Raw genomic sequence first — 12,289 nt, forward strand, 5'->3', positions numbered from 1 at the left:
GAGAAGGTTGAAAAATTAAAAAATATTATTTTTAATTATGGTCTACACTCAGAAATTTTCTGAAAAGGACAGTGGGCCAGACATCCAATATAGGGATGGTCCCTGCCCTGGTCCCACTGGCCACACTATTTCTGATACAGGCCAGGATGCCATTGGCCTTCTTGGCCACCTGGGCACACTGATGGCTCATGTTCAGCCAGCTCTTGACCAGCACTCCCAGGTCCTTTTCCAATGGGCATTTTTACAGCCACTCTTCCCTGAGCCTGCAATGCTGCATGAGGTTGTTGTGAGCCAAGTGCAGGACTTGTTGAACCTCATACAACTGGCCTCGGCCCATCGATCCAGCTGGTCCTGATCCCTTGGTAGAGCTACTGTGCCACTACTGTGAATAAGAGAAATTGTACTTCAGATGTGTGTGAACTATTGAGAACTGTTTTAAATTACAGACATACACATGCTGCTCTAGGTGAAGCTGCTTTAGCAGGGGGTTGGACTAGATGACCTTCAGAAGTCCCTTCCAACCCCAGCCTGTGATTCTGTGATTTCAGATGCCTGAAGTTAGGTGAGATGAATCCCACGGTACCAGTCTGACAAGGTCATCTGACATTTGCCATCTACCAGTATCTTAAGTGTATAAGCCAGTAATGTGTATTTTAACAACCTCAAGACAGAAATATTACAAAAGGAGTTGAACATAACTAAGACAGAAAATATGAAGAGAAAATTTAATAGAAAAAAATTTTTACTTGAAGTTATATTTTGCTTTCACTATGCAGGTGCAGAGAGAGGACTTGGGACACTATTAAAGGAACACTTTGGGATTCATAGCACCTAAAAGTGGGAGTGATTAAGTGCCTTCAGTAAAACATAACTGATCAAAAATAACTTAAAATGCAGTCTTCTTTTATGTTTTAAAACACTGTTGGTAATCGAAATGGAAATACAATTCTTTGCATGAATGCCAGCACATTTATCCAGCTTTTCTGTTAAAAAAAACGAGCCCTGCTTTCTATGGCTTAAGTACTTCCATAACCACCAGTTTACCCAATAAACTTTCCTACTTTTTAAAAGTCTGCTGAAGCAATCAGAAGAGACCTCCCCCCTCCTCTGCCCCGTTTTGAAGGAGCATTTCTCAAAATGGAGGCTCACACGTTCATTAGACTTTCACTGTATAAAAAGGTACAGTGGCTTTATTGACATGTACATTCCATTATGTTTACAGCTGCAAGATATGAGGCACACTCAGTATTGCACTTCATTAACATTTCAGGCTCAAACATAACCCAGAAGTTTAAATGAAACTGCTGTTGTAATTTAATAATTCTTATACAGGACAAACATTGATACCTTTATATACAGCGTGATACTTGTTACATTTATGCCTTCCTAACACATTTTTTTTTTATAACAGTCTAGGAAATAAACCAGAATATTCCTCTTTCCCATCCCCACTTGTGATGCGTTACAATTGTACAAGATTACAAAAAGTCAGTATACAATAATCAATATTTTTTCTTTCTCCTGAAAGCCAGCATCATTCTTAGTCCACAGACACACAGATCCTTTAATAGCAATTGTTTATTTGTAAATGTCCAATGTTTCCTAGCCGATGACTGTAATGGCCACATGCAAACACCTCACAAATTTTGATGTCTCAGTTCAAAAAATGTCAATATCTCACAGCAAGAATTATGTACATGGTATTTGGCATCCTTCTTGCACTGTAAATTGTTCCTTTTACCTGGGTTATGAAATGGTCCCATCCTCATCCCAACTGGACTTAGCTTTCAGGACACTTGAGGGATGAGGGCACCTGTTTTGCTCTGGTAAAAAAAAATGCTAGTCTAAAAAGTGTGAGCATTTCTGCAAACCCCACAACCCAGAGCAAATTCTTCACCAGTGGGTGGATGGACAACATGAAGTGGACATTCTGTTCCTTCAAGTTGTTTACCTTTGGGACCTACAGTGAATTTAAGGGTGAGGGGAAAAAAAAAAAAAAAGAAAAAAAGATTAATGCTTGCAGACGATGTAAACAAACATATATTACGTTTCCTCAAAAACCTCCCATGCTAAGTGAAGGTAACACATCTGTAATATGAATTTGTAAGGCATCAAAAATGATGGTTTAAGAAATAGCAGCTAGAAAGGTGCATGGACACAGTCTATTTCAAGTATGAAGTCTTGGCTTAAGAGACCAAGAAAAAAAGTCAATTAGATCTAAAAAACATGATCAAAAACTGTTAGCTCCTTAAAAGAGTTATTTGAAATGCTGAATTTCTATTTGAAGAAGAGGAAAAAAAATCACACTACCATATAACTGAAAACAATCAAAGTCAAAGTAAAAAGGCAAAAAGCTTATAGAGAGAGAATCACTAAAGTAAATTCTCATTAACACTGTGGAAGAAATTCACACAATCTAAGAGAAATTGAGAAATATGAACAAGAGTTACACTCTGCAATAAACAATAATTCTAAGGTTATACCAGGAATTGTAATTTCTTTTGGGTCACTTATTTCATGTCAATATCTTAAGAGAAAGACCTCACTTTTTTCAACAGAAAGGTAAATGGCAAACCATAATTTGCCAAGATCAAATCAACAGCGTGTGAAGCTCGAAACTAAGGCACTGGGGTATCAGTTTGCACACAACAGCTGCCCCAGTACAGATACATCATTTAATAGCCTGTTAATTTTATCAATATAACTTTTACACATCGTTCCACATCTGGAGTCTGAATTGGTGTAGAAATTGAAATGTCCTTCTGTACCAAAGTATCCAGTGTTTAAAGGATCAGTGCAATGACATAAAAAAAATAACCAAAAGCATGCAGAGAACAAACCCATTCCAGTATCATTCAAGATACTGAACTTAAAATTTGTATGACTGACCTTGTGGTTTTCCTAAAAAAAAAAATAAAATTATCAGCAAGACAAGATAAGAATATCAATTAAAACTAGATACTCATCTCCAAATTCAGTGCGGTAAGTTTGCTTTGGAAAAGCCCTACCTGCAGGACAGTGTGGGAGCTCTTCCTTAGGGATGCTTGTCATTCTTTGGAAATCATCATGGCAAGCATTGCAAAAATGCGTTGTCCCGAAACAGAAAAAAACAGCAACTGAACAGCAGTAGCGGCATTTGTACTCCAAGAAATCTGTACCGTGTTTGGGACACATCTGGACAAAGGAAAGCAAACACCAATAAATGAAGTACTCATGATCCAACAATCTGAACAGCTAATTTCTGTGTAGGTAGTCAGAGCTTCAGAATGAAACAAAAACACAAATAAAAGTTCTTTACTCACCTGAGCCCTTGAAACATCAGAGCATGCACCACAAATAAGCTCTCTTGGATCATAGTCATCTCCTTGTCCAGCCTCAGCATCACAACGAGCTTCGCCACCAAAATATGCCTTAATTGTATAGAGAAATAATTGGACATTAAACCAGAGACAACTGGTTTAACCCTCCATATCACAGAGTCAGAATGAAACCTATGTTTATACTAGTTTAATGTGAAGTATGACTTGGAGGTGGGACAAAGGGATGGTTGGTGTTCTAACACAGGATCACCTGCACATTCCTGTGAGGCAGCTATTACCTCAATGTGCTTTTGGTTCCTGAGCTGCTCTGAATATACATTTCAACTTTACAAGCTAAGATTCTATGTACATCTAATTTGCTCAACACGTTGGTTTTTTTTAAATTATCATAGAATCATAGAATCAACCAGGTTGGAAAAGACCTCAAAGATTATCGAGTCCAATCCTACTGTCATTACTAGACCATGGCACTAAGTGCCACATCCAGTCTCAGCTTGAAAACCTCCAGAGATGGTGAATCCACCACCTCCGTGGGCAGCTCATTCCAATGTCTGATTACTCTCTCCGTAAAAAATATCATATCCAACCTAACCCTGCCCTGTCAGAGCTTGAGTCTGTGCCCTCTTGTCCCAGTGCTGGTTGCCTGTGAGAAGAGACCAACCCCCACCTGACTCCAACCTCCTTTCAGGTAGTTGTAGAGGGTGATAAGGTCTTCCCTGAGCCTCCTCTTCTCCAGGCTAAACAACCCCAGCTGCCTCAGCCTCTCCTCATGGCACTTGTGCTCGAGTCCCTTCACCAGCCTCGTTACTCTTCTCTGGACCCGTTCCAGCACTTCAATCCTCAATATCCCTCCTGAACTGAGGGGCCCAGAACTGCACACAGGACTCAAGGTGTGGCCTCAAATTATGATTCTGTGAACAACTTTTTTTCCTGCTTTTCTACTCCATGGACAATATATTTAACACATGTTCTGTTCTAAGAAATTACTTTTGAAACTGTAACGTACATTTGATAACTAATTGCCGTACCTTTTTGCACTTGTAGCAAACATAATAAGCATATCTGTTCATGGCATAGCCAGCTGGGTCATTGTAAAATCTAACACCTGGTGTGGTGATGGCCTCACTCTTGTGCAACCCTTCATACTCCAATCTCATTAGTGCTTTTCTCCTTACATCTTCATAGAGTTCTTTGATTGGATCAAGCAAATCCTTTAATACTGTATGATTGATTTTGTTCTGAAATAAAAAAATACCGATTAAAGTATCTTGTGCATCTTGATCACAACAGCTATGACAATTTGCACTATGGTCAAACACAAATAGTGTGATGGATGTCACAAAACCCTAAGGGCTCACCCAGTGGACATTTAAAAAAATGGCTAATATAGTATATGTTCTATTTGCTGCAAATACAGGAACCAGGGAACTTTTTCTATGGCCTGGTGTCATATGAAATCACCAGCCCTTACAACACACTAACAGTCACAGAGGGATGGTGAATCTTCTCCACAGCACAGAATATCATAATTGTATGTTTTCTGTAATTTTGGTGCTTTTTGACTTAGTACTCAGCAATTAAGAACTATGACTGACAGTCCCCTATGGCAGCTCTTTACCACTTAATGATCACAAGCTATTGCCATAAATTCCCACAGTGCTGCCCAACAGGACAAACACAGCCGGCTGAGTGGCTGACCATTCCAAAATTTCATGTTCCTAGAGTGTTATGGTGCTCTTCTTCCCCACAGCTATCACTTGCTTCTGCTTACAGCAATTTAAATATTGAAAAGTACAGAAGGAATTGTTAGCAACTTAAGCTGAACTAAGTCCATGTACTCTTCAGCTCTGCCCTCATACTGAAAACCAAAGTGGCTTTAAAAGTGGTTAGTAAAACAGAGAAGCCAAGCTTCCTGCTTCAGATATGTGCACTAAGATTACTTCTTCCTCTCCCCACCAGCACCAGATATTGGGAATTGCCAAGCTGATGGTGCTAAGAATAAAACAGCATTGTAACAATGCCCACATTGTGCTTTCTCTTTCAGAGGACAATTCAGGGAACAGTGGGGGAAGGTAAAAAGATGCATCAATGACAGCCTTTCCATAGCAACACGTGGAGTTAAGGAAACAAGCCACATACCACTATTTTCTATTGTAATAAGCAATATATTATTAAGGAATTTTTTTAAAAAAAGACCTAAGTACCAGGTAACCTGCCCTAGGCAGGCACACACAGCTCCTTTACCTTGCAAATAGGACAGGACATAAACCCGAAAGTTATCCTTGGCCCAAGCCATCTGTTTTCTAGTACTCGTTGACAGCATTGCAAATGGAAAACGTGGCTGCAGTCCAGCTGTAGGAAAGAATATATGTAAGTGAACACTCAAGTCACCCTAGCCACTAAAGGAGAAGTAGCTATTGGCTTTTAAATGGCAACATATATCAATTCCAATATTAATTTATTTAAAATCCTAGAAGACCTCATATTCTTCTTAACAAAGAGAAAGAATGTAAAATGGTCATTAAAATCATAAGCACTCCCAAACCACCTGTGAATATATGAAATACACATGAAGAATATCCACCAATTACCTCAACTGTTTTTCTCCTTTATAAAATATCATATAATTTAATAAAGTATACACAGGAAGCTAAATTGATGCAATCTTCTTTCTTGAAACAGAAGTAATGCCAGACAATACCAAAGCTTTTAAGTAAATTAAATATTGTTACGGTGTCTGTTTTTAAATGTTCAAGAGCATAATGTGAAGGACTTTATATTTTAACTTCTTCCACACTACACATTACAACAGTAACAGCAATCTCTTCAAAGGGGGAAAAAAATAAATATAAACCTGGATAGCTGGTGCTGCTGATAGTGCTTCAGTAAAGCAGATCATGCACATGTCATCAGCATCTTGTTTAAGAGTTGTGGCATTCTTATCACAACCATGCAAGCATGGCAAACAGTGCTCTTCGTTCTTCACGCCTCCACAGGGATGACCACAGGGGTGTGTCTTGCTGCAGGCAATTTTAGCATACTCCTATTAAAAGCAAAGAGTTAATCATCTCTTCCTCTTCACTGAGTGTTTTGACAGTGTCACTGTTTGAAGGGTTGAAAGGTCAGTGCAATAAACTGAGATGAAAGGAACATGGTTCATGTTGTCTACAGCAGGTACTTGGGAGAAACTGCACGTTGTGTACATGAGATAACACTGTTACCTTTGTGTACTTATGTTACTCCTGAATAGAAATGGCAGGAAGAAAAAGTACTGTAAAAATTTTAATGTAAAGAGAACTGTTCTTTCATCCTTCACGTGCATTTTACATATTAAGTGCCTCCTGCATAAACATTGCTTGCCCTGTATTAACAGCCTTTAAGACACCTGCAGATTCTGGTCTGCCAGGAAAGGTATCAAGTAACCCACTCTTAAGGAGACATTATGAGCTACTCATTAATCAGCATAAAGCACTTTCACATAGAAGTGGAATTTTAAGCCTCTCTAATTCCTATCCTTAATACATAGAAAACTTACAAAAGTTGCCCAGAAGCTAACAATGAATTGAACTGATGAAACATGAATATAATCAATAGGCTGAGAGAGGAAAAAAAGATGACCAATTTGCCACACATAAACAGAAATAAATCAAGTGTGATAAGAAACTGGTTAGGGTTTGACCCTCTGCCAACTGTACCTGTACTGTAGGGTACAAGAACACTCAGAATGCCTGGATACAGTTGACAAACCTGGCCAAGTCTCAAATGTTCTATGCTCACGTAATTCATGGGCTGTTAGGCAAACCAGTCTTGTCAAGCTTTTCAGTACACTAGGACTTATGCTGACAGTGTGCATTTTACATTACATTGCAATGCTGTGGTGAAAATTTGAGATACTTTTGAAGATAATAATGAAACTACCCAGTATTTTGGTTGACTGGTGGTATTTACAAACTCAGAAGTATTTGAATGACACTATTCAATGTTAAAACCTTTCCATATGAGAGGTCTGATTTAAAATGGACCACAGGGATGACCACGGTTTATCCAAAATAAGAAGCCTATTTCATCCTACAGTATCTTCTATTTATTCAATTAATGATCATTGGCATTTGCCCATACCCACCTGGCAGTCTGTATCAGAACAAACACTTCCCACCGCTGACAGTTCTGTTCCACTCCTACACCCGCAGAAGCGACACGCTTCCGAGCTGCTGGTGGTTGGTTTGCCTAGGGAAACAAAGCCCAGAATTGTGCTAGGGAAACATGAGGGACTGACACTCCAACAGACATCTGAACAACAGTCACAAAACAACCAAAATCCACCAATTCTTATGCAGCTGAACTATATTGTTTTTATTGACAAGTAAAAGCATTGCCCTAAAGCAGGTGAAAATCATAATGACAACCATTTTTTTTTTGGATGATTGCTTATTTGAAAGGGAAAAATAATCGGCATAAAGAGCAAGTAATAACAGTTGTGTTTTACCTGTCTGTTCTCTGAACTCCACCATAGCCTTCATAGTTTTAGAATCTGCTAATGCCATCAACCAGAAAAGTTTGGTCCTACCACAGCCCTCGTGGAGATCAACTTTGATAGCTTCTTCTTCTTCTTTGAATACCTGTCAGGTTAACCAGATACTAAATATTATCTCTGTTATTTTTCTCACTATCTCTTTGGATTTACACCAGATGTTTTATAGATTCTGTGGAGCTTGTCTACTGCAAGCTACTTTTCTTTTATACATTCCATAACTTGTACATATTGCAGTAGGAATAAAGGCTGTGTGTTTTTAAAAGTCAAAGTCAAGAGAAATTAACTCTTGATGCAGCACGGCTGGGAAACAATAGTGCAGCAATGCTAAGGAGAGAGCTGCACTTTTTAGTCCAATTTAATAAATACAGAGCTTGGACTTCATAACTCCTATCCAACTCAGCCAAGTAGGCCACAGTATAAAAGCACAAGGTATTTCTAATGTTATCTTCACATAACCATGCTAGCAGTTTTTCAAAGCAACATTGATAATTGGGGTCTTAATAATATGCACTACAGAATAACATTTATAGAAGCATGTAATATGAATATTTTTGATTTTCACATGAACACACATTGCATACTTTTGGCTACAATGAAGAAAATGTAAAATATCTGCAAAATCAAAAAACTGCATGAAATCCATAGTGAACTTTACAGAGTCTCTTCTTTCACTCCTTTCCCAAGTTTTGAAGGCAGTTCTGTTTGCATTTGTTTTACCTGCAAGGCAATAGAAGTTAGAATTTTCCTGGGTATGGATGTATACACTTAATTTAAACTTTAATTCTTGTTAGAATTGGAAAAAAAAAAACCCTAATTGCTTCACAATGGATTCACATAATCAGGTTGTAGTAACTTAGAGGCTGTCCTTTCTGGAAGGGAGAGAAAATACATTAAAGACGTACGTGTGACTGAAACTGGACAAAGAACAGGAAGCAAACAGAAAACGGGGAACACGACAGAACTTAAAATTTAAACTGAGGGGTTAACATGAGAGATGTAAAGGTAAAGGTGGTGAATAAAAAGTTTAAACATGCTTTTAGAAATAAACAGGGAAATCTGGTAAGTAGCTATTTTGGACAGATTAAAGGAGAAATGTGAGGACTTCTATGAGAGAATAACTTACTTTTAGCAACTGTAATCTGAACAGGCTATATAGGAGAAATCAGAAAAATAAATGAGACTAGACTGTGCTGTGCCATGACAGAAGAGTAGACATATAAAATGATCTTCTTAGGATAACAAAACGGGAAAATTTCAAAGGACATTGCAAAGATTCTGGCTAAGAAGATGATAACAGATACACACGGAACTGCCAGGCTGAGACTACACTGCAAATACTGAGGGACCAGGGACGGGTGGAACTGCAGAGTGAAACTCAGTACCAAGGGTCTGATGTTTACACCACATGCTCTGGACTAGCTGATCCTTGCACTGCAGGACCATAAGCAGTGTGTCCCTGCAGCTATCTTTTGTTTTGGTTTCACCCAAAAAGAATCCAGTTCATGTACTCCAAGGCTACTCTACTATAACAGAAATCAAATCACATTAAGGAGAGGTGATCATATCTGCTTTAGAAGTCCATTCCTGATGGTAACTAAAAAATTAATGTATATGCCTTATAGGAGAGGGAGAAGAGAAATAATTTCCAATTGAACTAACTTTATGAATGACATTTTTTATTTTAATCTTTGTATAAATCTAAGCCATCAGAGGGAAAGGGGAAAATAAAGGACCAAAAAAAAAAAAGAAAAAAAAAGAGAAATAGTGTCAAGAAAGAGGAAATGTTCAATAATTTCAGAAGGCATATTCAACATTAATTTCAATGCGAAAAAATAAAATTCCAAGGAGAATGTAGTTTCAAGTTCAGAGATGAAGAGCATAAAAGAGCAATATAAAGAACACTAATTAGGAGAGCACACAGAAATTTGTAAAACCTCAGATCTAAACCCCAAAACGAAATCAGGAAATTTTCAAGTTTATGGATATGACAACACATTTATCTGTTCCAAGACAGTGAAAGCCAGAGGGATATTGAAAAATAAGACAAGAGTGACATTGGGAACCAGTAGGAGTATTTGCTGTTAAATGGTCTTCCTGGATATTAAAAAAACCCAAACATACACACATTAACAATGAAGGGGGTGACAAGTACTGACTCGTATGACAGAAGTAGTAAAGGAGATATAATGGAAAAAAGAACCAATGTATACTTAAGAAAGTCTATGCAGCTCCTAGATTCTCCTAACAAAGCATTCCTAAACAATGGCAGAACAAGAGAGAAAAAAGCTGATGTAGCATAGAATTAGAATTTGAGACTGCTACATGCTTGTCTAATCTTCAAAGATAAAGGGCAAGAGAATTTAACTAAAACAAATTAAATGGAAACTTATCTATCCCATCTCCGAAATAAAAGGAAACACCCTTTTCAGATTTGATACTTGTTACTGCCTTTTGCTGATATATATTATCTGGAGAAAGGCACACAACGTACGCAGTGCACACAACATGATGTCAGGTATACTCTACCTGTCTCTGGTGAGTTTTTGTTCGCCGATGGAGGTGAAGGAATCGGTCGCAATCTGTGCACAGATTCCCACAGACATTACATAAAATGATTGCAGCAGTTTCACCATCATCATGGTTATCACACATTGGCTGAGAGAAAGCAGAAAAAATATGAAATAATTCTCCCCTTATTAAGTTCCTCACTTCCTTTCAGCATCTGCTTTTATTCTGCCCCAGCCACCCCCCCAATTTATAAAGGGGAATAAAGAGCTTGTTTTGACTATTAATCAGTATTTAACAATTACTCCTGGACACAGAAAGCCTCAATTTATGACATTAGTTGTTCTAATGTTCTTCAGCTCATATTTTGTGTGATGTCACAAGAATGTGTTTTCCAACAATATAGCTGAGACATCATTTTCAACTAGTGTGACAAGAGATTTATGTGTTAACAAGAGGTTATGGGCAAGTAAACAGAAAAGTTCAGAGCTATGAGCACTCAGGTCAGTCAATAGGCACGATATTTACCCTTCATTGCCTTGATATGGTATGTTTACTTTGTTCAAACATAGAAACAAAGATGTAGGTCATCTATAACTCAGAGGGAATATGGCTGAAGTAACAATTTTATGATGGATTTTGAAGCTTAAGTTGCTCTACTGATACAATTAAAAAAAAATTCAACACGGTTCTGTTTTGCAATTCAAAATATCTGCACAGTTCAACCACTGATTTTGATGACACATATGTCTGAGAACAAGTTTCACTGTAATCCTAGAACATGTGGTTTCCATGATACTGCTCATGCAACTTAGAACAGTCCTTTCAGGGCAGTTCTGGTAGGGAGACACAGAGTTCAGCTCAACATTTGAATATCCTGGTGTAAAACAGGATTGGGGAATTTCAAATACTTCAAACATGGATGTACAACCTCCACTGGGAATGACAGGGAGAAATAAGGTGAGGCCTAAATAAATATTTCCCTATGATTATTCTAAATTCTTTGATGACTGTAAAATAAAAACAAACATAAAACCATACAAGTTTTAGTCTCACCATCTGTTTCTGTTGCCCATCCTTTCCCATCCATCTTCCTGAGGACAGTCTATCAACATGATCCTGATCCAGTACACAGAGGGATGCTAAGGCCAGCCACAGCTATTGAAAGGCAAGGTAGAATCCAATGTCTTAGACATATTAAAACCAAAGGCCAACCAAAGTATATTACAAACAAATATGGCAGATACAGAGTTGCATATTCCTCCCAAACACTGTGCTTTGGGGGAGAAGAAATTCAAGGACAGAAACTAGTAAAAATAGAAACCGAAAACAACTCCCCCAAAACTTTAGTTCAACGAGACTGGTTTCCCTATGTTCTCACTGCACAGAGCATTTGAGAACACCTAGAAAAGGGTTCTGAGGTGACTATTCAGAGGAAGCTTTTCTCTCTTCTTCTCCACTGACTACATTGAAATCCTGAGTAGATAAACCACATGAGGGTATTTGTTAGCAAGCCTGCAACCCATACTGAAAGGCACTTGACAGCTGCATTTCGGAACAGTTCTTCATCAAAGGTTTGTTTTGAAGCAAATTGTTTCTGTTGAAAAACTCTATTGGACTCCCCCCAGCAAAAACACACTCCATGACAGAACTACACCATTCACAAGGGCAGTTCAGCTGACACTCAGGGCTCCTCTAGGGCCTGATTAAACTCATGTGGTGGCAGCAGGAACCAGTGATAGTCTGAGACAGTGTCCTCCAAAAAGCAGAGAGTATGTAAGTAACAAAAGTGATGAAAAGCACAACTGGAACAGCCTTTTAAAGGTGGAAACCAACACGGGTGTCAAATGCTTGTAACCACTGCAAATCCTTTTTTAAACTTGTAATTACTACGTCTGAGAAACTAAAATCTATACTCCTTAAGATAGCA

At 38.2% G+C, this 12,289-nt stretch overlaps 1 protein-coding gene across 1 annotated transcript in view; it reads right to left on the reverse strand.

Annotated features, from left to right (window-relative positions):
* Positions 1-1,100: 1,100 nt before the first annotated feature.
* Positions 1,101-12,289, reverse strand: part of LOC103807781 (E3 ubiquitin-protein ligase MYCBP2-like) — a 43,619-nt gene continuing 32,430 nt past the window's right edge. The window contains 10 exon segments of the mRNA XM_009080531.1: positions 1,101-1,960; positions 3,009-3,174; positions 3,303-3,410; positions 4,349-4,558; positions 5,565-5,672; positions 6,175-6,363; positions 7,444-7,547; positions 7,807-7,939; positions 10,381-10,509; positions 11,416-11,517. Of these exon segments, the coding sequence (XP_009078779.1) occupies positions 1,845-1,960; positions 3,009-3,174; positions 3,303-3,410; positions 4,349-4,558; positions 5,565-5,672; positions 6,175-6,363; positions 7,444-7,547; positions 7,807-7,939; positions 10,381-10,509; positions 11,416-11,517 (1,365 nt within the window). The 3' untranslated portion in view covers positions 1,101-1,844.

This window comes from Acanthisitta chloris, unplaced genomic scaffold (assembly GCF_000695815.1).
Source record: "Acanthisitta chloris isolate BGI_N310 unplaced genomic scaffold, ASM69581v1 scaffold8930, whole genome shotgun sequence".
NCBI lineage: Eukaryota > Metazoa > Chordata > Aves > Passeriformes > Acanthisittidae > Acanthisitta > Acanthisitta chloris.